Raw genomic sequence first — 24,501 nt, forward strand, 5'->3', positions numbered from 1 at the left:
TTTAGTTTTGTTACCACAACGTGAGAAGCTGCAAGACTTTAAAGTACAACCTTGTGAATTTTAAGCCTGCAGTTGCTATATGCCATCCACAGTGAATTGTTCTGCAGTTCTTTCAAGAAAGTTTTTTGGTTTTTTTAACCTGGGGACATATGAAAACAAAAAAGTAGATGTAACATTGGCCAATGAAGTTGTCCTTAGTAAATAAAAATAGTAACAAAATAGTAATCTTATAACGGCCTTCTATTAATTTTTAAAACCTCATTATTTTAAAAGCTAATCGTGTTAATATCATAAAAGGTAACACAAAACATGTTGCACAGTGTAATAGTATTGTTTTAGTTGAGCCATTGCGGACCAAGATGCCATGCTAAATGCTCAGGATTTATAAAAAAACCCCAACAGTTTCACAGTCTTTCCATACTAGAGTTTCACAGCTAACTTCCTGCGCAGCTCAGGGCTTTGTCATAAGATGTCCCAACTGACACTCAGGCTCAATACCTTTTCTTCCTCCTTGACCTACTCTACAGTCTTACGTTCACTTGGCCTCTGTGATCGCACACAGTGACTTACTCAATTCCTGTTTTATTATGATTTTGAATCTGACTTTTGAGATGTTCATGATGATCAACTATGATGTCCCAGCCAGCTTCTGCTGCTGCTGCCAGTAGAGAGAAGGCAAATATCCATCATCCACACCTTTCACTGGAAAGTACAACTCTCCTTGAGCAACAAAGTTGCTGGTCAGGTCTGAGCAGACGTAGTTATATAGGTAAATAGTTCTTTGGGTGAGCATGGAATTTCAGTGACAGAGGATCAGTGGTAGCAGTGTCCAAATGAGGGTCACCAGCAAGGTACGGGGGGATAATTCTAGTATCCCAAATATGACGTGTGCTTTAACTTTCTGTTATGGAAGTACTATGTGAAAGATTAAGTCCCAAGATACAGACTTTGTTTCTTAAAATACTTTTTATAATATATTGAAAAACGGCCAATAATGATTCTACAGCCCAGCTGGTTGGAGTGTTTGTGTGTGTCTGTCCTGCACTACTGTCAGACCTAAGAGAGTGGCTTTTGACAAGCGATGCATTAGTATTAAAGTTTTCCTTCTTCGCAACAAATAGAAGGTCACCACTTAAGCACAACTTTAGAATAACTGTTTCATATGAAACTGGTTTACTCCTTTTGGAATCATTTCCCTTTGCTGTTAAAAATATATGCAAAATACACCATGTGTCTTCATATATTAATAAAAGCACATGTTCTGTAAGAGAGAAAGTATACAGGCTTATTGCTGTTTTCTCTCAAGTTTCAAAGGGTTTTACCAACAGTATTTTGAATTACATAATCTCTTTCTGCTTTTACTAATGAATGTTGTATTCTCAGTCTCTTACTAAGTTTTGAATATATTTCCTGCAGTTTTCAGCAGTAGCTGTAATAGATATTGTTTATTTTTATAGGACTTTCACCAAGGGAGTATGGACACAAGCCTGCTCTCCTTACTGAGGCAAAATTGGAATTTAAATTTGATTAACCTGTTTGCGTTATATACTCAACAGCAGCATTTGTTTGGCTTATGACTTTACTTTTTGTATTACGCTACTACTGAATAGGACTGTATGAAATCTGGTGAAATCTTCAATTCTTTCCGCATGTTTTTGCTTTATGTCTATCTGTCTTAGGGCCTTTTCATTTGTAGTGTCTCGATGACTACACTGTCATAAAAATACAAACTTGTAGTTATACAACTTGATATATGATTTTTCTCTTGTTTTGGAAGATTTAGTATGCCATCAAGCAGCATTGTGCGTGTTCTCACTGTTCTACTATCCTCCTGTAGAACTTTCATTTGCTGAAGTGGATGGGGTTTTTTAAAAGGTTTTTCCTGAGTAAGGGGATCAGGTTTTGCCCATCTCACAATCCCATAAATAACGAAGCAGGTCAGTTGATATATAAAATACTTGCTAATACTTACGTCTCCCCAGGAATGACTTTATGAAGAAAGGTTTTTATTCTCTCTCTGTCTTGAGTTCAGACACCCCTGCAACTTATGGATGTAATTGTGAATAGATAAATGAAATTTATTTGATGATAACTAGGCCAGGTTAAGGCATAAATCAAGTACTTGGGACTCAGTAATGACTCATATTTTCTCTTAATAACAATTTCTGTAGAAAGACCATTGTTAAAAAAACTAACTGTTTCTCATTCTCCTGCGATAGAACACTGTGAACTTTGATTTTAAATTAAATAAAATTATTTTTAGTCTCTATGGGAGAATGGTTCCTATCACAAATATTACTAAATAACATTTATGAAATGATGTTCCCTGACATTAACTAACAAGGCTGCTTTATATTCTTCAAAACCAGCTAAATATTAGTTACAATAAGGAAATTTGCAGTCTGTAATTAATTAATGCAAATCCAGATGACATTTTCATAATCTAGACATATTCTGTGTAAGATTCAGTTCAGCTGCAGGCTTAACTCCTGCAATCAACAAGTCAGCTGCCACACCTGTACTGAAGTAAAACAATCATCAAAAACTGCTGAGGACAGGGAATTCAGTGAATTCCCTCAGTAGCACTAACTTCTGAAGGCTCAACTTTAGCAAAGCCTTTGGCACAGACAGAACTTCAATGTTAGCCTGCTCTGAAAAGCTGAACACTTCATCTGATATTACAGAGTCATCGGGAAGTTTAAATCAGAAGTCAGGTGTTTCATACACAGCTCAGTTTAGTTCACTATTTTAAGACTTTGTCTTTATGCCTTTTCATACATGTTACTTAACATATCACCATTTTTTAATTGATTTAGAAAGACTTTAGAAGAAAAAATACCATAGTTTGACCTCAAGACTGCTAGAGTTTGTTTCTTTAAATGAAGAAGTTCATTACATTTTTACAAAAATCCATTAACAAAAATATTTTTGACTGTTTTCCTTTGCTTTGCACATTTGTTAAGTACTGTGTCTAGAAATTCAGTAGAACTATTTTTTTTTGGATCAAAGTCTTTCCAGACAATATGTATCTATACACCCAGTTCTGCATGCCGCTTTGGACTGCTCTTGTTAAAATCAGACATGACCAAAATGTACGTAATATTTTTTTCTTAATTATTGTTAAAGAAAAAAATGACATATTTCAAACTAGTTTTACAATACTTTAATATTGCTTCTTAGTGCATGTAAAAAGTGGCTCGGTACATTATTTTTAGTATTTCTGTTCTTTTCATACCACGGTATTTATGAAAGCTGAATCTTAAAAATGGATTTAAAGAATCAGATACCTTTAAACTTATTGCTAAACAGTTAAATTTGAATTAAAATTTTGTATGAACAAAAGCCAAAAGTCTTGTAAAGGTGTTGTACTGTACTAAAGAATTAACACAGTGATCTACGTGTAATGTTAAGCAGATATATGCAGTTCTGTGGAGTAAAACTATAGATACTATAGTGTGAAACCTTACACTTCCAGGTTATAGTACCAAAATTGAAAGGCTGATACACAGTTACTGCAGGATTTATGAGACTGCAAAAAATCCCAATTGCCAATTATTTTTGTCTAAAATAACACCAAAAAAGCTAAAAGGGCACCAGTCTCTTTCTAGCATCAGTTGTATTTACTCAGATCTGTTCCCAGAAGCCAGAAGAATAAATCTGTAGATTTCTGGAGAGCTACAGATAATCAAATATTATTTATGGTAGTGATACGTAATTAGAAATAAAGAACAACTGGGTGCAATTATTTAATACTGTGGCATGTCAAGAAATTGCAATGGCTATTTAGAACTTCCTTCAAACCCATATTAATTCTTTATTCTTCTTCTATGTGATTAGCTGCTACTTAAAGGCGCTCTGTTCTTTTAAGTGTCACAGCTGAAGTCATCTATACCTTATATAGACCTTTCGTATAGTGCATCTGAAAACCCACAGCTAGCATGTTTGGTGGAGGAGCTGCAGCTAGCTATTGGATCTATTGTTAGTGTTGTTTCCAGTTCATAAGTTCATCTTTCTGTGATTCTTTATTTCCATATCTATATCTATATATAGATACCTATATCTGTATATAGAAGTTCTGCACAGAGAGATATAGATACGGTGCCTACCATGAGTTCTAAGGCCTGTCTGTTTCTATTTTCTGCATACCTACAGATAAACAACAAAACGAACGTGGTAACCAGCCCCAAGGAAAATATTCCTACCCCAGCGCTGGTATACCTGGAATCTTCCTTCTCATGCTATCTTGAAGTTTTGACTGTCTTCTGTTTGTTCTTCTTTCTTTTTTGCTTTTTCATGCATTTACTCTGTTTGCTTTCTAAAAACAGGTTTTGGAAAAAACTTTTTGTTTGAATTATACTTTTTTTTTTGTGAGGAAGTCCATTAGAGCGTGTTTATTAATAGAAAATATTACATGGAAGCTGGATGCGGTAGAGTAATAGCATTTGTAACTGTAGTTGAAGTTTTTGCATGCTGTGCCAGAAAGTGAGTAGAATGTGCTTTATGTTCTCTTAGCTCTTTGCCTGATGACTGTTTCCATCTTTTTAACGCTAACCTTTTACACAAAAAAGAAAGAAGAAAAAAAAAAGCAAGCAATTATTATCTCTGCTTTGTCTTAGTATAAGTATTGCTATCAAGGAGAGCTAACAGGATTATTGCTAGGCTTTACCATAAAATAGACCTTATTCAGATTTTCATTCCATATTTCCTAAACTCAGCAGGACTTTGCAAGTCTTCACTGGGATCAAGAGGCATCTAGTGCTAAACATTTTTGCTTGCTTTTCTTACATTTAAATCTGTAGGAGAAATTACTCATTAATAAACTCTGTTAGGAACATGTTACTAATTGGAGTGCTCTTCACAAATGTTTCTGTTGCAGTCTTGCTTTTATTAGTAGCTCCTCTTTCTTAAGCATACATCTATCACAGGGCTCACAAATATGAATGCCAGTGCCTAAGTACCTAATTTTGTGAGATATTGTTTCCCGTATGCCTGCGTATATAGCTTTGAAAATGTGGATAATTCACACACAATGGGAGAGATTTTTCTTCTTGAATTTTTTTGTGTAACTGGCACTGGGGCATACATCTCTAAGTAATTTCTAAGGACAGGTTAACAGGTTTCATGCATGAGAATATGGCAGTCTGTTCCCAAACATAGCCATGCACAATAGTCCGTGCTGAAAGTATGCTGGATAACTGCCATTTCAAAGATTATTTAACCTTTTTTAAGAGAAAAGGATTTGGGGAAATTGCACTTTAAAATAACAGAGATATCTCTCGCTTACTTTTATGCTGCTCTGCCAGGGCGGCAATTGTTAGTAATCTATGTCTTCCAAAACATGCTGGTATTTAGAGGTAGTTAATTTATACTTAATCCTTATTGATTCATCTGTATTTTTATTTGATCACTTAATACTAATACAAGCAAACATGCTTAAAGAGGTGATTTCTGGCTTTTCTGTCTGCCCTGGCTCGGACAGGGAAATGTGCAAAGCATTTAGTATGCCCTTGTGCAAAAGAGAGCCTCTGCAGGTCTCCAGAGCTTCAAAGCCCTGTATACATTGGTCATGAATAAGGTCTCTCTCTGCATGCTGCTGCATTAGGTGAGACGGTCTTTTTTGCTGGCTTGCTGTTGAGGAAATCTGTATTCGAGACATCCAGTTTCACCCTCTGGCGATAGTTAACATTTGTTTTGGCTCTTGTCAGTGTTGAGCATTTGTGAGCTGGCTCTTCTTGCACTCCCTCACACTAATGAGAATGTATTTACCAATGGGAACTATTTTTCTCTTTATTTTGTTCTCGCTCAGGAGCCCCAAACTACAGTAATCCACAACCCTGATGGAAATAAGGTATTCGGAAAGAATCAACTCCATCTTGCTTTTCCACACCACACATTTCATCCACTATTCCACAACAAAGTAGGGCCATTCCAGGAATTTATCAAAGAAAATCTCATTCCCGCATTTGTTACACCTGGTGTCTCTTGAGCCTCTTTTCATCTGTGTTCACCTGCTTCATGTGTCCTGCTGATTGCTGAGCCTCCAAAGCTCATGGGGGAGTCGTAGCAATTGGCTGAGTTCAGCACCCTGTGCAGCCAGGCTCGGGGAGTGTGGTGTCTCTCTCATTTCAGCCAAAAATGCTGCAGTCTAAGTAAAAACAAAGAATGCTGTTCTCAGAGTGTGGTGAGATTATACTGATGAGTTTTATGTGTAGTTGTCACCTTAGATAAAGATGTCATTTCAGTTTATCCCATCTGCTGTTTCTCAGCATGCTTATACACCATGTTGTGATATGTCTTTCGCACAGGACTTTGGTTTTCTTCCATAACATCACTGGGCAGTTTCAAAAAAATTTTAACATTTCAAGTCACAAAGAGGTCTTTTAATTTTTATACATTTTCTTCATGCTCTTTTCTTTTTCTTGTGTATTGTGATGTTTGCATTTGGCAACTGATTCCTAAACTGTGTTTTGTTTTGTTTTTTTCATGCATGGACTTGAAAAGGGCCAGGAAACATCATTTACATATAACACATGTTCCTAGGTTTCCTGGAAAAAATTTACTCTTCAACAAAAGTTTCATTGTTTACAGTGTAGATATAAAGAATTGACATTTCCTTTATCTAGTCTTAACTACTTGTGGTTATTTCACATGAGAAGGATTGAATCTGAGTGAAAAAATAATGCATGCAGACATTTCTCAAGCATGAAAATACTGATGGTCTGTATTGTGCTTGTGTATCCCATTCCTTTATGTACCTTGCATCTGTCAAACATAGAGCTTTTATTTTCATGTTCCTACTTTTTCAGCTCCCCAATTTTAAACTCATAGGCAACAAACAGCCTGTGTTTGAACACTAGTTTAATCTTTATCACTGAAGTCCACTAAAGATCAGAAAACCCAGATAAAATATTGGCATGACTACATCTACTTGACTTTATTATGTAATCATAGCAGTTAAGATACTCAGTGTCCCAAAAGGTCACAGCAAACAAGCAAACTACTAAATGTGGAGAGTTACTCCTAAATTTATCTGAAAGACTGATTGTTGTAGTATGGCAACTGGAGTGGATGCTTCAGTATTGCAGGCTACATCTGCATTTTAGCTTGTGCATGGTGTTTACAACTTGTATTGGGGGGGTGGGGGTGGGTGTGTTTACTCATAAGTACTTTATCTAATATTTTAAGTGATAGAGCATGATATGTCAGTTCAGTGTTGAGTGAAACGTCTAATGCCAGCCAGTTCAGGAAAAGCATGGTGACTTGTTCAGTTCCGTTTGTGTGTGAATTAATTCATGTAGTTTTATTTATGGATGCACATATGTTTTGTTTTCTTAAGGTTTGAGTAATGCATTAACCATTTTGAACATTCCATCAGCTCAGCCTTGTGAGGACACAGTAAATAAAGGGCACTGTCAAATTTACCTTTTATTATTTCATTGCAAAATCCTTTTAAGAGATAAATACAATACCAGTCCTATGTTTTGTCTCAAATAAAAATAGACCAGTTAATCCTTTTTTCTATCGAGCTATGAATTAAAATATATATATATATTGATTCTACTTTTCAAGAAAGTATACACATTTAAAAAAAAAAAGTTTAAAAACTTCTGTGTACCTATTAGATTTGACAGTGTCCTGTTTAATTTGTCTGTAATATTTCATGTTTCTGGTAATTCATAAAGGTCTGAGATACAGTATCCTTGCTTTTTTAACAGTGTGGTGGCTTAAGTATAAACTGTCTGATAGATCAGTCATTCTTCTACATGACAGCTTGTTTGAAGAGTACTACTACAAAGATACCTTAGTTTGTCAAAGTCATGATTGTATATTTATCAATTCTCTGTCTCCTTCAAAAAAAATTTTATGACAAAAACAGAATAAAAATGACAGAAACTGATCCAATATCCTTAAAATCACTGGGAGACGTTGTTTTAATACACATTGCATAAGTCATGTGAACAGAAAAACAGTTGTAAATTGTAGCATGCAGAAGTCTGCATATTTAAAAGTTGGCACGGAATGACTTATTTTTCACAGTTGATATAGTCACTAAGCTTAAAATGGCAAGCTCTCCTACTTGGCTGAGGTCATTCATATAACATTTCAGATGGACTTTGTGCAGTTGGATGTTAAAGAAAAAAGTTTCCTTTACATTCCTGTGAAGTAAAAGCACTAACGGCAGGAAATGTATTTATGTTCCCTATTGTAGACAATGGCAGTGTTTGACATCAGTTTCAGGTGGAAATGTCTTAATCAGTGTGTGACCATTTGTTTGTGAATTACATCCCACCCTGCTTCAAGGCTTTGCATGATATCTGTAACTAACTGTAATTTTCAAAGGCACACAAATAAGGCTTGGCTTGTTTTATACATTCTACTTGTATTTACTTCTCAACAGGAATCAACAGAGAGTTCCAATACAACCATTGAAGATGAGGATGTGAAAGGTATGATTTTAAGCTTGAAACATTTGGAGAAGCAATAACATGAGTTGTGTGAATGTATTTCATTAGGTCATTAAACACAGAAACTTATAATGAGTCTCAAGAGAGAATACTTGCTTAAAAGAAATTACTTTTATGCTCTTCTGTGTAACTTCTGACATGTTTCAGACTTACCTTTGACTTTTCATTTCCCAAAACACCATTTGCCATGATGTTTTGGAATGCAGAATATAAAGTTACCGTTTATTAACTAAGATAGTAGTTCCAGAAATAACAGTAGTAGATTAAAAATGTGTAAGCCAGTGCTTTGTAACTCCTACTTAGTTTATGTATTTTTAGCATGCATTTGTGTTTTGCGTTTGCTTTTTTTTTTCCCCCGATATCACCATTTTAATTTTTATTCTGTTCAGATGCCAGTGTTTTTTCATGTTTCTCTTTTGTTGTGTCCATACACTTACTTTAATCTGCTTTTATTCTTTAAAAAACTAAAATTGATTTTTTTATAAAATTAGTTCTGTAACTTCACAGATATAATTTTTGTTTCCATTTTTGCCCTCTAAATATTATACTGTGATGTTACTCATAATTACTTTAATAACATTGTGTTTTAAAACAAAGGGTTTAAAAAAAGAGTATTAGGTTTGTGTATCTTTCCTTCACAAAAAAGATTGGTTTTCAGCCTCAAAGAACAATGTTATACATACAGGTGAAACACAAGCCAGATATGATGGCAAAGATAAAATGTGGAGAATGGAGAAGGGAATTCTTAAGTGAACCATCATAATAATGAGTTTGCTTTACATTGGAAGTACTATAATGCCTAAGTCACTGCTAAAAGCAAGTATTAGCAAAGCTGTACTCCTGAAACACAGACTTGAATCTGCTGAAGAGCTTCATTTTCCTCTGAAGAGCATGGAATTGTTTTAGAATCTAGAAGGGAATCAAACATTAAGTAGTTAGAATTGTATCAAAAATATCTAGTGCTTAGTTTCTGACTGGTAGAACAGGTGCTATGCATGTTTGATAAAAATACCAGTATTGCCAGAGTAATGAACTGATAGTGTAAGCATGAAAGCACAGTCTGCTGGTAGCGGCTGTCCAAGGAGCACAGTGTTGAAAATGCAGATTTTACACTATACTGCGTATGAGATGCATTGGGTATTTACGTCATGGCAGCTTAGCTCAGGCTTGCACCGGAGAGCAGAGCAAGCCTGTGGCAGAGCCCAGCATCTTGTTTCTGCTGCCGCTCTTATGCTGCTTCTGGAGAGGCTGAGTTGCTCAGCTGCTGTACAGGCTAATATCTGCAGTCTGCTGCACTGCACTAATTTTCTCTACTTCTGCATAGTTGGTGTTCCCTCGGTGAAGACTTTTTATCCACTGCTAGTAGCAATGCAGCTATAAATTGCGACTTACAGTACTATATGAGCTGCAGTTAGCTCTAATGAAGTCACTGATGTTGGCGCTTTGTTCTCAAAGTTTCAGTGAATCATTTCACCTCCACTTGAACAAAGCCTTGGGTGGTTAACAGCCAGTACCTGCTCACTTTAAATAACAACATAGTGATAGCTGTTTGAGTTAATGCCAAGTAATGGCTTGGAGAACAATTACAGGTATCTGCAGCTGATACAGAGGAAAATACAGTGTAATTTACCTTTATTCATAACACTTAGTGTTACTTCCTTTAAACTATTATGTGTAGTTTAGCAACTAACCTCATTAAATGGATAATTTAATTATAGGGCCTCTGGATGATGATTTAACATGATGTTATAACAGTAGGATTTTTATAAAATTCTGTCTGAAGCTTAGCACACAGAATTATATCTCAGGAACACAATTCTAAGAAAAACAACAATGAAAACGTTGTGCCTAATTCTTTTAGATGATTCTGTGGTATCACAGTTAAGAGCAGATTGCATGGACATGATGTACTTTATTCCCAAAACAGAAAAGAGAATCTTATGGTAATTACAGGTCTGAGACAAGGTGCTGTTTGTGTCCTTCTCTTTGCCATAGCTTAGTGACAGATGTAAAATGTTTAGCAGATGAAGTTTTCTGTTATTTGTAGATTCCTGACCCTTTGCTACATAATAGTGATACAAAGGACATAAAGTGGATAAACTAGTGAGATGAGCTGAGGCTGTACTCAAGAGAGGGTGTTGCATTGTGTGTTTTCGGGAGACTGCAGAAGGAGGAGCTGAAAGATGTCAACTGCACTTCCAGAAGAGGAGGCAGAATAGTGTCCTATTGCTCTTCACCTGCTTTGGTGGGAAGGTGGGATGCTTTCTCCCCACTGAGAATGACAGTTTGAACTAGTAACCTCTGGGATGATCACGATAACCACATAAACTGATGCAGCTGCTTCAGCATCAAGTCTAACACATGGAGGTGCCACTATCCTGTTCACCAGACACCAAAGTGCACATTTTATTCCAGTGTATAGGGATTTCATCTTCTGTTTATTTAAAACCAAGTATAATCCCCCTGTTATTAATTGCTTGCAATCTTGCTTGTTTTTCACTTTTTAGTATTCCTCTCACACTTCAGAGTCTTTACACTGGAGGCTGCTTTTCAGATTGTTTTATTATAAATTAAAGTTAACAGTACCCTGAGTGTCTAATTTCTAGAATGATTCAGGGAATAGGCAATCCTGAAACCCTGACATCTATTATAAACTCAAGCTTCATGCTTTAGCAAGGCACTTAGGAAAGATATTTTCCCCCCCTACACCAAACTTGACATCTGGGTATAGATTTTCTAGGACAACAGTGAGGAAGCTGTTCTCTTGTCAGGAACAGCAATTGGCTGCAGATGGAGATAAGACACTGATAGGAACGAATGGATTTCAGAGGTAGCAGAGAGAATTCTCTGGGATTACTGACTGTCTGGGTCCTTATGCGTATGCTCAGGGTGATGCATGTTTCCCACCTTAGGTGACAAAGGACCTTAAAAATCTTTTTGCTTTTCTTCGCAGCATGGAGCACAACATGGGAAGAGGTTCTCTCCTTCCTGCAAAGAGAAGGGAAATGGGGATGCCACTCTGTAACTGAAAAGTAGTATTAGCATATGTTTTATAGTATTGCAGTGTTTCCCACACCTTGCAGAGAACAACCCTTCTTTGCAAAGGCGTGCAATCTATGCACTTTACTCCTCCTCCTAGTATTCTAACACCATGCATAGATTGCACAAACAAGTACAAGGTTCCTTCCTTTGTACAGACTACCAGCCCACACATATTTAAAACGTTCATCTCTGCATCAAGTGGTTTTCTTACTTTTTATTATTTGACCCTTTTAAAGTTGTATGGATCATGTGAACCTGTGTGGGATAGAGTATCTCCAGCACAGTTGTGTTTTTATGTGCCCTGTGAGAGTGTGCGTGCATATGCATGTCTGTAAAAAATATTACAGATGTTACAATTCATTAAGAAACCTAGCAATTAAAAAAAAGAGGTCTTCAATCAGCTATCTCAAATGTGTCTTTAAGAACAGATTCTTATCTCATATCTATCAGGGAATGCATACAGCATTCTCCTCTCATGTCAAATATTTTCGGTTTTTAACTTAAGACAGTAAAATCAGGCTTACTTTTCATTTGTTATTTATTGAAAATCTTAGTGTCTGTAACTTTGTCTTGTTCATGTATGCATTTACATCTTTTAAGATGAACATTTATTTTACTAGAAACAGTGCTTGGTAAATAATAGTGAGCTTTAATAATTCAAGGAGAAAGCTAATTCTAGAATTTGAGTTTGAAATTACTTGAAGCTGTAGTTCAGGTTCCTATCTAACATAAATTTTTGACATTAACCATTGATCATGGGCTTATTTGCATGACAGTGATCCCTCCTAAATATAAGGACAAGAGTGGAGAGAAAGAACATACTGAAAACTGCACTGTAGGCAATGCCCTCTCCTGGGATTGCTTGTGAGATTTCTCCTTCCTTTAGTGATGAGACTGGAACTCATTGGGAGCATCTCTTTGATACGAGATTGGTATATTGTTTTCAGTAATGCTGTAGAATAACGTAATTATTTTTGGCCAGCAATGCACACAGGCTTTTATGAAGTTGAGTTGTTGAATTTATCATGGTTGGGAAATCTAGATTTCTCATGGTATTTCTTTGCCCCTGGATATGAATTAATGAAAGCACGAGTAAGAATGATGATTCACAATGGGAAAAATTGCTGAGTGTTAGGGCATTTACAGATTAGGTAAATTCTGGCTAATCTGTGCTACTTAATACACCTGTAAGATCTATCGCTTCAAAACATTAACCATTCAGGAGGCATGTATTTTCATATATTGTGCTAATTTATTTCATTTTATACCAGCTGTTTTTATTTTATTTAACAGTAGAAAGAAGCCAATTTAAACTAATCTGTTTGGAACATACTTTTCTGAAAAAAAACCTTCAAATTTCTAAAACCACTTTTTTTAAGGCTCTTTCGAAGCCCTGTATATCTCAGTACTGGAAAAGAGGGATAAATCTGCTGGCATCTGAACAGAGTCATTTATGGCTGCGACCTTTACAGTTGTTCTTGGGCACCCACACTGCCTCCCAAAAGTACGTCATTAACATTGTTTGTGTGCTCAAAGTTTTTTTTAAGTTCTTGTTGCTTGTCATTAAATTACCGTTATTTTTCTTTTGGCCTTCTCTTTTTCTTCCTTCACATCTACTTGACCCTCATGCAGCTCTCACAAAGGAGGGTGACATGGAGAGGTTATGTTCCACCCACCACTCCTCCTCTTCCATTGCTTCTTCATCTCGCTGGTCACCACCCTTGTCGTGCCCCAGCGGCCGCTCCTGCTGCCAGTGCCTGCTGAGGATTCTGATCACACTCTACCTCTTCATCTTTGTTTGTTCATATGTTGTGTTTCTTTCCATCAATTCAGCGGGCAAGTCCATGAAAAATGCAAACTCAGAGATTCATTCGCTTGAGTCTGAGCTGTCCCACTCCACTCCTTCCTCTGTACTGTGTAAGTTGAGAGACTCATCTGTTCAGATGATCTCTTTTGTCTCTCCTTCTCTTCCCTCCCCATCATCTGACAGTAGCACAAAAAAGGTCAATACTGTGATCTGTTTGATCTAGGAATGACCTTTTCTTAGGGTTTACAAAAGTATGGAGTGTATCTTTTTTAGGTATTTTTTGGCCAGGCTTTATTAATTGTAAAAATATTACCATCAGTTGTAACAGCAGTATAAATAGATAAGTGTTTCAGAAAGCTGTATCTTGCAGAGGTAATCTTTGCACTAGTTTTCAACTTAAGAGATAGGTTTCACTCTCACCTCTTGCTTGGATTCTGGATAGGGGATCTCCAGATTAATTGCCTGTTATGTTTGTGTATGTCATCAAGTTACTTTCTTTGGCATCACCATTGATAAACCAACCTTAAAGCTGCAGTGACAGCTGTTAGCTTGCAGCACTGATTCATGACAACCAAAAAGTTTCATACTTTGATTAGTAGGATATCTGTGATGATTAGTGATCAATTAACTCTAAAAACCATCTTTAGAGTGAGGATACTATGTCTGAGCAGTTTAAATATGGGAGGAAAAAGGCATTGTGTTAGTAGCTTGTATACTTGTATAAAAGGCCTGGGTATACGCACTTCTTGTTTATAAATTAACTCAGAAATTCTTTAGAGTGGAGGGACCTTGTGAGTTGAAATGGGAAATGACTTCCGAGGAATGTAGGTTCTGATCCTGCATCCTGTGTGTGTTAGGGTGTTTACACTCATACTAAGAATGGGCATTTGCACTGGTAAGGGTGAGATCCAGATGGGCCCTTGGAAACATAAGCTGTGTGTAATTGCTCTGAACTTTATTTTAAATTTGAGTGGAATTTTTGGTAGGTGCAACTAATGCAGATGAGCAAGAAATCGGTCCCTGAGATGATGGGCTGTCTCTGGTCATGACTGTTGACAGGTGATGTTGAAAGATTGGCTTCATTCCAAGGGAGCAACAGGATAGTATATGTCAATATATAGATGACAATACATTATACTAGAACTACAAATACCAACAGCATGAACTGCACAAAACCTTAAAGAAGAGAGGAATTAATAGGAAAGACATGGACCTGTGTAACATTCAAAGCTAACGCATCAGTAACATATGTCATAAGGCTTTTATTCCAGACACATTATATATCCCCAGAAAATTTATTATGTACCCAGCATTTTCAGATTTGAATGACAGCAGCTTCACATTTCCAGCTTCATTGGTTAGTTAATAGTGCTGAGACCACTGTTAACATCTAAACATAGATGTTTGTTACTAATTTTATTACCAAGCTGAGAAACAGAGGTACCTCAGGTAATACCACTATCTTGAAAAAAAGTAGATTGTTTCCGTGAAAGAGCATGGTGCAGACATGGCATAGTATGTACATACAGTGACATTTTAAGGAAGTGAATGATCTCATATTTATTTTGTTCATTCTGTGACTTCAGAAACAAGCACACTTCTTTGCCACTTTGTTTCACAAAATAAACTCAAAAATACCATTAAAACGTGCAGGTAGAATTCAGTTTAAGGAATGCAACAACAACCAAATTAAACAACCGTCTGCTATGAGGCAGGAAGATTATTGCATGAAACTATTCTGGTAAAGCTACTTGGTGGAGACTTGATGCTACTATACATCTGACAGTTAGTCTACCAACTCAGTTTTGTTTAAATGATTTAAAGATGTACTGGGTCTGGCTGAGCTGGCATTGGTTTTCCCCTGTAGCAGCCCTCACGGTGCTGTGGTTTATGCTGGGAGCTGGCAGGGTGTTGGTAGCACCCTGGTGTTGTGGCTACTGCTGAGCAGTGCTTACACAGCACCAAGGCTCTTCCCGACAGTCTTTCCCTACCCTACCTCCCAGTGGGACGGTGTGGGCAAGATCTTGGGAGGGGACACAGCCTGGACAGCTGACCTGAACCGACCAAAGGGATATTCCATACCACATGGCGTCTGCTCAGTATAAAGCTGGGAGAAAGGAGGAAGGGGCTGGGGTCACCCTTGGTCCTCCGAGGCAACCAGATGTGTATGGGAGCCCTGATTCCTGAGAAGGCCCGACAGCACCTCTTCATGAGAAGTAGAGAATAAATCTGTTTTCTTTCTGCTTCCATGCATGGACCTTTTCTTTGCTTTGCTTACATTAAAACTGCTATTGTTTTACCCATAAGGGTTGGGGTTTTTTTTCTAACTTATTTTCTTTCCCCTCTTTGCCCTGTTGAGAAAGAAGGGGGAAGAGAGGGAAGTGATAGAGCGACTTGGTGGGTATCTGGCATTTAGCCAAGGTCAAACCACCACAACAGAGCAGAAATTTATAATTTTCCAAAACACTAGTAGGCAGAACAGCAGAAGTTAACCCAATGTTTGAATGTGTACCAGACTTGCTTGTATTTTTTTATTCTGATACTTCAAAATAACTTCATCCCAGTAATGGAAATATTTAATTTCATTACATAACTAAGTTTAGTGACCAGAGAAACTATAAAGTCCCTGTAACCGCACCTGTCCTCAACTTAGTTTTAAAAATGTGCAGTTCTGGTGTAATATGATTTTAGAAATGGCCATGATGTGCTGTGTTTCCCGTAGCTGTACATTTAATAGGAATCAGCAGTCATATGGCCTGAGAAAATTCAGAAAACCAGAAGTAGTTAATTGTCTATCAAGAATAGGATTAATTCAAGTACAGGTAAAAAGAACTTAAGTGCTGAGAGGACATTAGGAACATGATGGGCTGTTAGGATAAAAACTGCTGGTATGGCTGATAGAAGATGTGTTTGTGCTAACATCCTTTTGAAGTGTTTTGTTGCGATAGTTCTAATGATCTGTTTTAGAATTGTGATACAGATTGTAGAGGTCTCTGCACTGTTACTGTAAAGAGTGTGTTGGAGTTGTGTGCATTTGGCAAACTTGCATTCACCAGAGAAAAGATAACTACTACAAACAGCTATAGTAATTAATAGTTTTCACTAGCAGTGAGCAGTGTTTAAAAATCAGTGAAAGTTAATACTGCTGAGACTTTTTTGATAAACTGCGTGGAAGTTACTGGGCTTGCTGGCAACAATAAAGGCTCAAGTGATTATGATTTTTAAATTACATCACAGGAGAATTCAAGTCAGTGTTTTTGAAAAGAAAATTTGAGAATTTAGAAGAAAAAAAATTATACAGTGAAGTCAGACTACAAATTTTAGGATGGGAGGTGGCGGTCAGAGGCACTTGCAGTTTCATTATGTCAAAAGTGTCTGGGAAATGAGAAGGGCTTCAAAGATTAGCTGGATGAATACCGATACCTGACAGCTAGTTCATGACAGCACAGTGGTAAGAAGGTGGGAACCAAAATAGTCTACAGTGTTAGCTCAGTGTAGTGTGAAACTGACTTCACTGTTTGTTGTTAAGTAGCAATTATAATTATCAGTATACATTATAATTATAAATAAGAAAAATACTGGTTTCTTAGCTGGTAAACTTGATAGGTTTTAATCTGCTGTCACAGACATAGGAAAAAGATGATGTAAATGTAGTGTGTTGAGAAAAGACTAGTTGAGGAAGGATTATCACAAAGTTAAAGTAAGTCCCAGAGAATAAAACATCTCCATTCCATCCCTAAGTGCTTAAGGTATTGAAGAATAGATTTTCAAAGGTAACACAGTTTTCCTATGAGTAAAATAGGCAAATGCCACATTTCTTAGAATTATTGTTTGGGGATTATTATTTTTATGATCATCATCATCATCTCTAACACGTCTCATTGCTTTTTAAAGCTTATTTAAAAGGAAAGAGATACAGAATTGAGGGTTATTGATTTTCCATTGTAAAACACTAGTGTACAACAACAAGATTTCTTTGAATTGATGGACCGATTAGGTAGGAGCGCAGTTTAAATGAAAATGTGCACAACAGCAAAGCTTGTTAATGTCTCAGTTATCAAGACTTTAAACATCATTTCTTGAGAGAGCAGCCAGATTCCATGATTAATGTAACACGTTGAGAAACCATAATGCAGTATCTTGTAAGTGCAATGACCATGATACAGATTTGTTCTGTGATTGTAGTGGATTTGTCATTAAAAAATAAATGTTTGCCAACATTTGCCGCACAGTAATTACTATTTGTACTAATATACTAATTGTATGGTAGCTCCAAGAAGATAGCATCTTTACAAATAATTAATTTCATATAAATAAAAATAAACTATGTAGGACATATGACAAGTTGCTTACATCACATTATGATACAGGCTTAAATAGGGGATGCATTCACTTTGTTTGATCTTTTTTGTCAGTATAGGGTGGAAAAGTGCTGGGATAATTTTTCAGTTATTTGCCTACATATCTACTGAATTTTTTATTTTTTTTTTTTCATTAGGCAAGTAATAGGCTTACAGGTTTTCAGAAAGGTGAAAGACAGTTGATAGCCTAAAAAAAATTCTGCAAACCATCCATCCATATCATAGTTTGATGAATCAGAGTGAATCTTTGAAATCAGCAGGCACTAAGAAGAGATGTCTTAGGTCATATCAAAGTTTAAGGATAAGCAGTGGAATGACAGATAAGCTCTGATCTTACATAAACTAAATTTTTATAAACTTTCTGAATGAGAAGTCCACTAGAGCATGCCTTGTCATGGGAGGGTCCAGGTATTTTTTATGTAGATCTGAGATTCAATCAGTCATTTATTCATGCAGCACCTTCTTTTATTTTCTTCACAGAACTTACTTTCTTGGAATACTTGTGGAATAAATTGTAAGAAAAATGATCACAGAGAATTTTCAAATATTGATGTGAAGAAAATGAATTGAAAAACACTTTGTTACTTTTGTTGTATTCCTCTGCTTCTGGAATAGCAGTCCATGCTGTAAAGTTAAATGACTGTGAGGTCACACCTCAATTCCTGTGTTCAGTTTTGGGCCCCTCACTACAGAAAGGACATTGAATGACTCGAGCGTGTCCAGAGAAGGGCAACGGAGCTGGTGCAGGGTCTGGAGCACAGGTCGTAGGAGGAGCGGCTGAGGGAACTGGGGGTGTTTAGTCTGGAGAAGAGGAGGCTGAGGGGAGACCTCATCGCCCTCTACAGCTCCCTGAAAGGAGGTTGCAGAGAGCTGGGGATGAGTCTGTTTATCCAAGTAGCAAGTGAAAGGACAAAAGGTAATGGCCTCAAGTTGTGCCAGGGAAAGTTTAGACTGGATATTAGGAAACATTTCTTTACAGAACCCATCCCTAGAGGTGTTTAAGAGTCAGGCTGACATAACGCTTAGGGATATTGTGTAGTTGAGAACTGTCAATGTTAGGTTAAGTGTTGGACTAGGTGATCAAGTTCTTTTCCAACCTAGATGATTCTGTGACATCTGGTGCATCCGCATAGCCAGGGTTCATTATACAACACAGGATAAAATTTCTAGTCTCCTCCTCTTTCTTTTCAAACTTTGGTTATTTCAGAGTATGCTTTCCATCTAATTGCTGTTCATTGGCTGATGTTCAGATTCGAAATGAAGCTAGGTTCTCCCATACTGTGCCGTTCAATTTTAGCAAACCAATGTCACCTTGATAAGGACTATACTGTTTTAAAATGATAGCGCAATGGGTAGGATTTCTCCCCACAGATTTAGACATCCTCCACAATGTAGATGCCTATATTTGAGCTATGTGTCTAGACTCCCTTTAGTCAATGCAAATAGGTCAGATGAGTCACACTTGTCTTAAACATCTATTTTAGTATGTGATGAATTGTGCCCTGAAAGTGCTTGCTTCTCTCCATTGACTAAGGGAGGGGAGTTGAGAAAACCAACTCACTTGTCTGTAGTTACGCATGTCCAAAATGTGAGATTAACCCAGTCTGATGTGTACCAAGATATGCAGTTAAGAGTACTGAGTCAAAATGTTTCAAGGCTTTTTTCCTTGAGAAACAACATGTGAGCAAGTAAGAAGCAAAATCATTTTAATTGTCTTCTAGTTCATGTGCTAATCTGTAAAGAGGCTACCTCACTCTTCCGGAAAGGTGCTCTACTGCTTGGCAGGGATTTCATAGCTGTTTCAAAGCAAACAATAGTAAGGGGTATGCAGTTCCCTGATTTGGGTATTATATAGAAGATTAAGGTGATCTGTCTTTGCTGTGGATTTCACAGGCCCTGTTGCAGGTGCGTTCTGCACTGAGCTTATTTGATAAGGTATTTTCTGAAAGACCAAAATTACTGTTTTTATACTTCTCTAGTATGATGACTGTTTCTAGGATTATTTTGTATTAAAAGAAATAATGTCAAAGCACAATTAAAAAGGTGTATTCCTACTTCTGTAAGATCAGTGGGGTAATTGATAACTATTCCAGTATGGTAATTACATAGTCAATCATCTATAATATTGATAGCAATAGAAAGATACTCCAATATCTGAAAGAAGCATAAAGTGTTCTATTATTATTTTCAGAACAAAAATACTGGTGTCAGTTTTGAAAAAATTAATGGATAATATGGTGGTCAATCAGCTGCCAAAGATTCTTTTTTGTTTCACAAAACATTAAGTTTTGGGTATGTGTATTTCTGAATACTTCATTTTCACATATCTACAGCTCATTTTTATTCTACACCTTCTCTCTGCAATTAAAATACCAAAATATCCATTGCTCCTGTCTGATTCTTATAGACTGAGTTTACAAATGTTGCTTGGGGCTACTGGAAGGGAAGAAAAGCCCCATAGCTCCCTCCTATAAAAGCAGGGTTTGTTGTTTTGTACTTTCTTTTCTTTCCTGTGATACTTGATTTCATTAGCTGTGAGATTGTGCCTTGTAGGTTGAAGGCATTTATAGTGTTAGATGCTTTCTAAGTAAATGGTGTTCTTACTTAGTGTTCTTTAGATATTGGTGTTAATGGTGGTCTTTAATTATGAAAGATAATCTTTAATTATGAAAGATATCCCCACCCTGTAGTTGAGTGGGGAAGAAAGGTAGTGAAATATAGCTAGAGGTTAATAACTCATTTAAAGTTAACCTATGTACTACAGCAGTGCTGGAGAAATTGGCTAAACTTATGTTAGAAAATGTTCTGGTTTGTTCTTTTCTTCTTATTTGGTCTTTTTGTAGATTGTCTTCATAGTATTTTTGCTTGACTGCCTTTGTATTAGTCATATACCATCTCACTTGCCAAAGCAGGTGTCATATCTTTCTGAACTGTTAATATCTTACTACCTTGACTCTCTGACCCTACAGGGATAAAGGCTATATTTGGAGAGTAGGTCCATGGTCTTTTCTTTAATGTGTTTACTTCACCCATATTCTGAGCAAAGAATGTCAGCTACCATGTTTTCCACACAAGTTTGCCATTTTATGGTAGCTTTCTGCTATACTATCTGCAGTCTTTTTTATTATTTTTTTTTCAAGAAAATGGCCATATTTAACACCTTTAACTTCTTTTAGTAATGGTACTCCCCTCACACCTCAGTTGTTTTAAAAACACCAAATGTATTTTGCTAAGTAATCCTTTGTTTACAGAGATTATATCAATTTATGCCATAGAAAGCCATTGCATATTCTAAGACAGCCTAGATGAGTCAGGCTTTAATTTATCAACTGGGTCGTACCATACCCCTTAGAAAAAGGAACTGAACAAGTTTTATCAGAACGCCATTAAAATTTTTGCATTTGCCTCCTGTCTCTTAGAGTGTTTTTGTCATTTATCAGACAAACTCTTACATGCCGTAAGACTAGATATAGTCCATGCACTCTGAATGTGATATATTAAAAGGGAGAGGATAAGGCAGCCATAATACGCATAGTTGATTGATGCCAAAGAAACTTTTGATTCAGTCTGATCATCTCATCACACTGTGAGAGAACATATAGATCTTTGGATTGCTTTAACCAAAGCCTGAAGTACATTATTTAGGAAGTTCTTACTGAACATCAAATAAAAAGTATAATAGCATAAAATTGACGCGTTTGGCAAACAATGTAATTCTTCTAGAATTGAATACAAGCAAAGTTTACTATCAGATTTTTAAAAAAATCAAATTAAAATGGTGATTGTAAGTGACAGTTATTGTAAGTGACAAGTCTATGGGACTGGATGGGATACACCCAAGGGTGCTGAAGGAGCTGGCTGGGGTGCTCGCCAAGCTGCTTTCCATCACTTACCAGCAGTCCTGGCTGACCGGGGAGGTCCCGACTGACTGGAAATTGGCCAATGTGACGCCCATCTATAAAAAGGGTCGGAAGGATGACCCGTGAAATTACAGGCCTATCACCTTGACTTTGGTGCCTGGGAAGCTGATGGAGCAGCTCATCCTGAGTACCATCATGCAACACGTGAGGGACAACCGGATGATCAGGCCCAGTCAGCATGGGTTTATGAAAGGCAGGTCCTGCCTGACAAACCTGATCTCCTTCTATGACAGGGTGACCTGCGTATTGGATGAGGGAAAGGCTGTGGATATTGTCTACCTTGACTTTAGCAAGGCCTTTGACACTGTTTCCCACAGTATTTTCCTGGCAAAACTGGCTACTCGTGTCTTGGATGGGCACACACTTTGCTGGGTAAAAAACTGTCTGGATGGCCGGGCCCAGAGAGTTGTGGTGAATGGAGTTAAATCCGGTTGGTGGCCGGTCACGAGTGGTGTCCCCCAGGGCTCGGTGTTGGGGCCACTCCTGTTTAACATCTTTATTGATGATCTAGACGAGGGCATCGAGTGCACCCTCAGTCAGTTTGCAGATGACACCAAGTTGGGTGGGAGTGTTGATCTGCTCGAGGGTAGGGAGGCTCTGCAGAGAGACCTGGACAGGCTGGAGCCATGGGCTGAGGCCAGCTGGAGGAGTTTCAATCAGGCCAAATGCCGGGGGCTGCCCTTGGGCCACAACAACCCCCAGCAGCGCTACAGGCTTGGGGAGGAGTGGCTGGAGAGCTGCCAGTCAGAGAGGGACCTGGGGGTGCTGATTGACAGCCCGATGAACAGGAGCCAGCAGCGTGCCCAGGTGGCCAAGAAGGCCAATGGCATCCTGGCTTGTGTCAGCAATAGCGTGGCCAGCAGGGACAGGGAAGGGATCTGACCCCTGTACTCGGCACTGGTGAGGCCGCCCCTCGATTCCTGTGTTCAGTTTTGGGCCCCTCACTACAAAAAGGACATTGAATGACTCGAGCGTGTCCAGAGAAGGGCAACGGAGCTGGTGCAGGGTCTGGAGCACAGGTCGTATGGGGAGTGGCTGAGGGAACTGGGGGGGTTTAGTCTGGAGAAGAGGAGGTTGAGGGGAGACCTCATCGCCCTCTACAGCTCCCTGAAAGGAGGTTGCAGAGAGAATGGGATGAGTCTCTTTAACCAAGTAATAAGAGATAGGACAAGAGGGAATGGCCTCGAGTTGTGCCAGGGAAGGTTTAGACTGGATATCAGGAAACACTTCTTCACAGAAGGGGTTGTTGGGCGTTGGAATGTGCTGCCCAGGGCGGTGGTGGAGTCCCCATCCCTGGAGGTGTTTAAGAGTCGGGTCGACATAGTGCTGAGGGATCTGGTGTAGTTGGGAACTGTCAGTGTTAGTTTAACGGTTGGGCTGGGTGATCTTCAAGGTCTTTTCCAACCTAGATGATTCTGTGATTCTGTTATCTGGCACATGGGAACTGGCCAAATGCCTCTTCCCTAATGTCTCATGTTTGCTTGTCCTTGTGTAGTTTGTAATGTATATTTAGATAGAAAAAGGAATGGGAGGTTTGAAAGAGCATATGTTAAGTGGATTCCATCAAATTTATAATAAAAATTTGCTAATTTTCTTACTGCTTTAATAAGTGCCAAGTATTTCTGTCAGATGTTGCCTGCAGTAGCGTGACCTCGTTCCTAGCAATATCCATTTCACTTTGGTTCATCTTCATTGCCCTCCCTATTTCTTCCTTTGCAGTAAGGAAAAGCACAAGTATTTGACTTGATTCACGTGGCTGCCAAGTCATGGCTGCATTTTCATTCTCATTGCTTTCCAGTCTCCTTCCAATTTTCTGTTATTGTATTCCAGTTCTTCCCTGTCTCCTTTCTTTTCCTCCCTCCCAGGCTAAACCTCTGCTTCCTAGACAGTGTATTTATAGGCTGAAATACTTTTGGTCTATATTTGTACTCTTGTCTCCCTGCACCCACATGCATACCTACACAAAAAGAATAAAATGCTAAGGTAAAAAAGATTCCCCAAAACAATCAGTAAGAGTTTTGTGTAAAATCACAGTGACTACTAAGATTTTTAATTATTCTTTGATATCTGATGTTACTGAATATTTTATACTGCCTTGTTCGTGACCATTTCTTGTAATGTTCTCTTTTGCTTTTAAATGAGTAAGGACTGAGAATGAGGGGGTTGCACACAGGACAAATAATTTCTGGAACTCCAGATTCTAAATTATACTCCACTCTTTGACTCTTGGTCACTGCCAATGAAATTGCATATCAGATCACTAAATTGTAAGAAATCTAATTTTCTAACACATGTCTAATTATTTGTGTGTTGCTGAAAGGGAAGAGTAGCATAGTTCCTTTCCTATACAGTTTCACATGGTGCTTGTAATTTTGTAGAAAAATTGACAAGTGAGTTGGAAGGCAGATGTTTTGGCAACATCTTTCTATTCCTGACAGTCCACTTTGAGAACTGCAAAGTCTTTCCACGAGTACTGGAAGAACTGATGCGAGTGCTGGAGTTGGACAGTGATTGATTTGAGCCAGTGATCCTGCCTTAATCTCCTTTACTTACTTTGCTGGCCTGTAAGAGCTTCCTGATGGATATGTTTTGTATTCCATGGACAGCTCAGCAGACACAGCTCTACTAGGTGTTAGGATTGACCAGAGAAACTTTGCTGGAACCGTATTCTGTAATACTAGGTGACTTTTATCAGAAACCTTCATGAAAATATGTGTCCCACTTCAATTTCATTTTGGAAGAAAAAACAGGAAAAAAAGAACAATTTGGAAATACAGTTCAATTTCTTCCTTCTGGGCTTGATGTTGAATTATATCTTGTAATGTAGTATACGATCAAAGGTATGATCGAAATGGAACATTTTGATTGACCCAAAACAATTTTTAAAAGTGTCTTAGCAAAAATTT

The 24,501-nt window shown here is 37.7% G+C and overlaps 1 protein-coding gene across 39 annotated transcripts in view; it reads left to right on the forward strand.

Annotated features, from left to right (window-relative positions):
* Window positions 1-24,501, forward strand: part of CAMK2D (calcium/calmodulin dependent protein kinase II delta) — a 165,432-nt gene that overhangs the window by 128,935 nt on the left and 11,996 nt on the right. For 8 of the 39 annotated variants that reach the window (XM_074905178.1, XM_074905180.1, XM_074905183.1 and 5 more), the window contains 4 exons: window positions 4,153-4,212; window positions 5,807-5,848; window positions 8,399-8,447; window positions 13,341-13,424. The exons of 1 other annotated variant lie outside the window; for it this stretch is intronic. In XM_074905178.1, coding sequence (XP_074761279.1) covers window positions 4,153-4,212; window positions 5,807-5,848; window positions 8,399-8,447; window positions 13,341-13,424 — 235 coding nt within the window. Of the gene's footprint in view, window positions 1-1,470; window positions 1,486-3,343; window positions 3,350-4,152; window positions 4,213-5,806; window positions 5,849-8,398; window positions 8,448-13,340; window positions 13,425-24,501 lie in introns of all 39 variants that reach the window. 30 more of the 39 variants (XM_074905213.1, XM_074905204.1, XM_074905205.1 and 27 more) reach the window with 8 other exon arrangements.

Source organism: Athene noctua, chromosome 4, assembly GCF_965140245.1.
Source record: "Athene noctua chromosome 4, bAthNoc1.hap1.1, whole genome shotgun sequence".
NCBI lineage: Eukaryota > Metazoa > Chordata > Aves > Strigiformes > Strigidae > Athene > Athene noctua.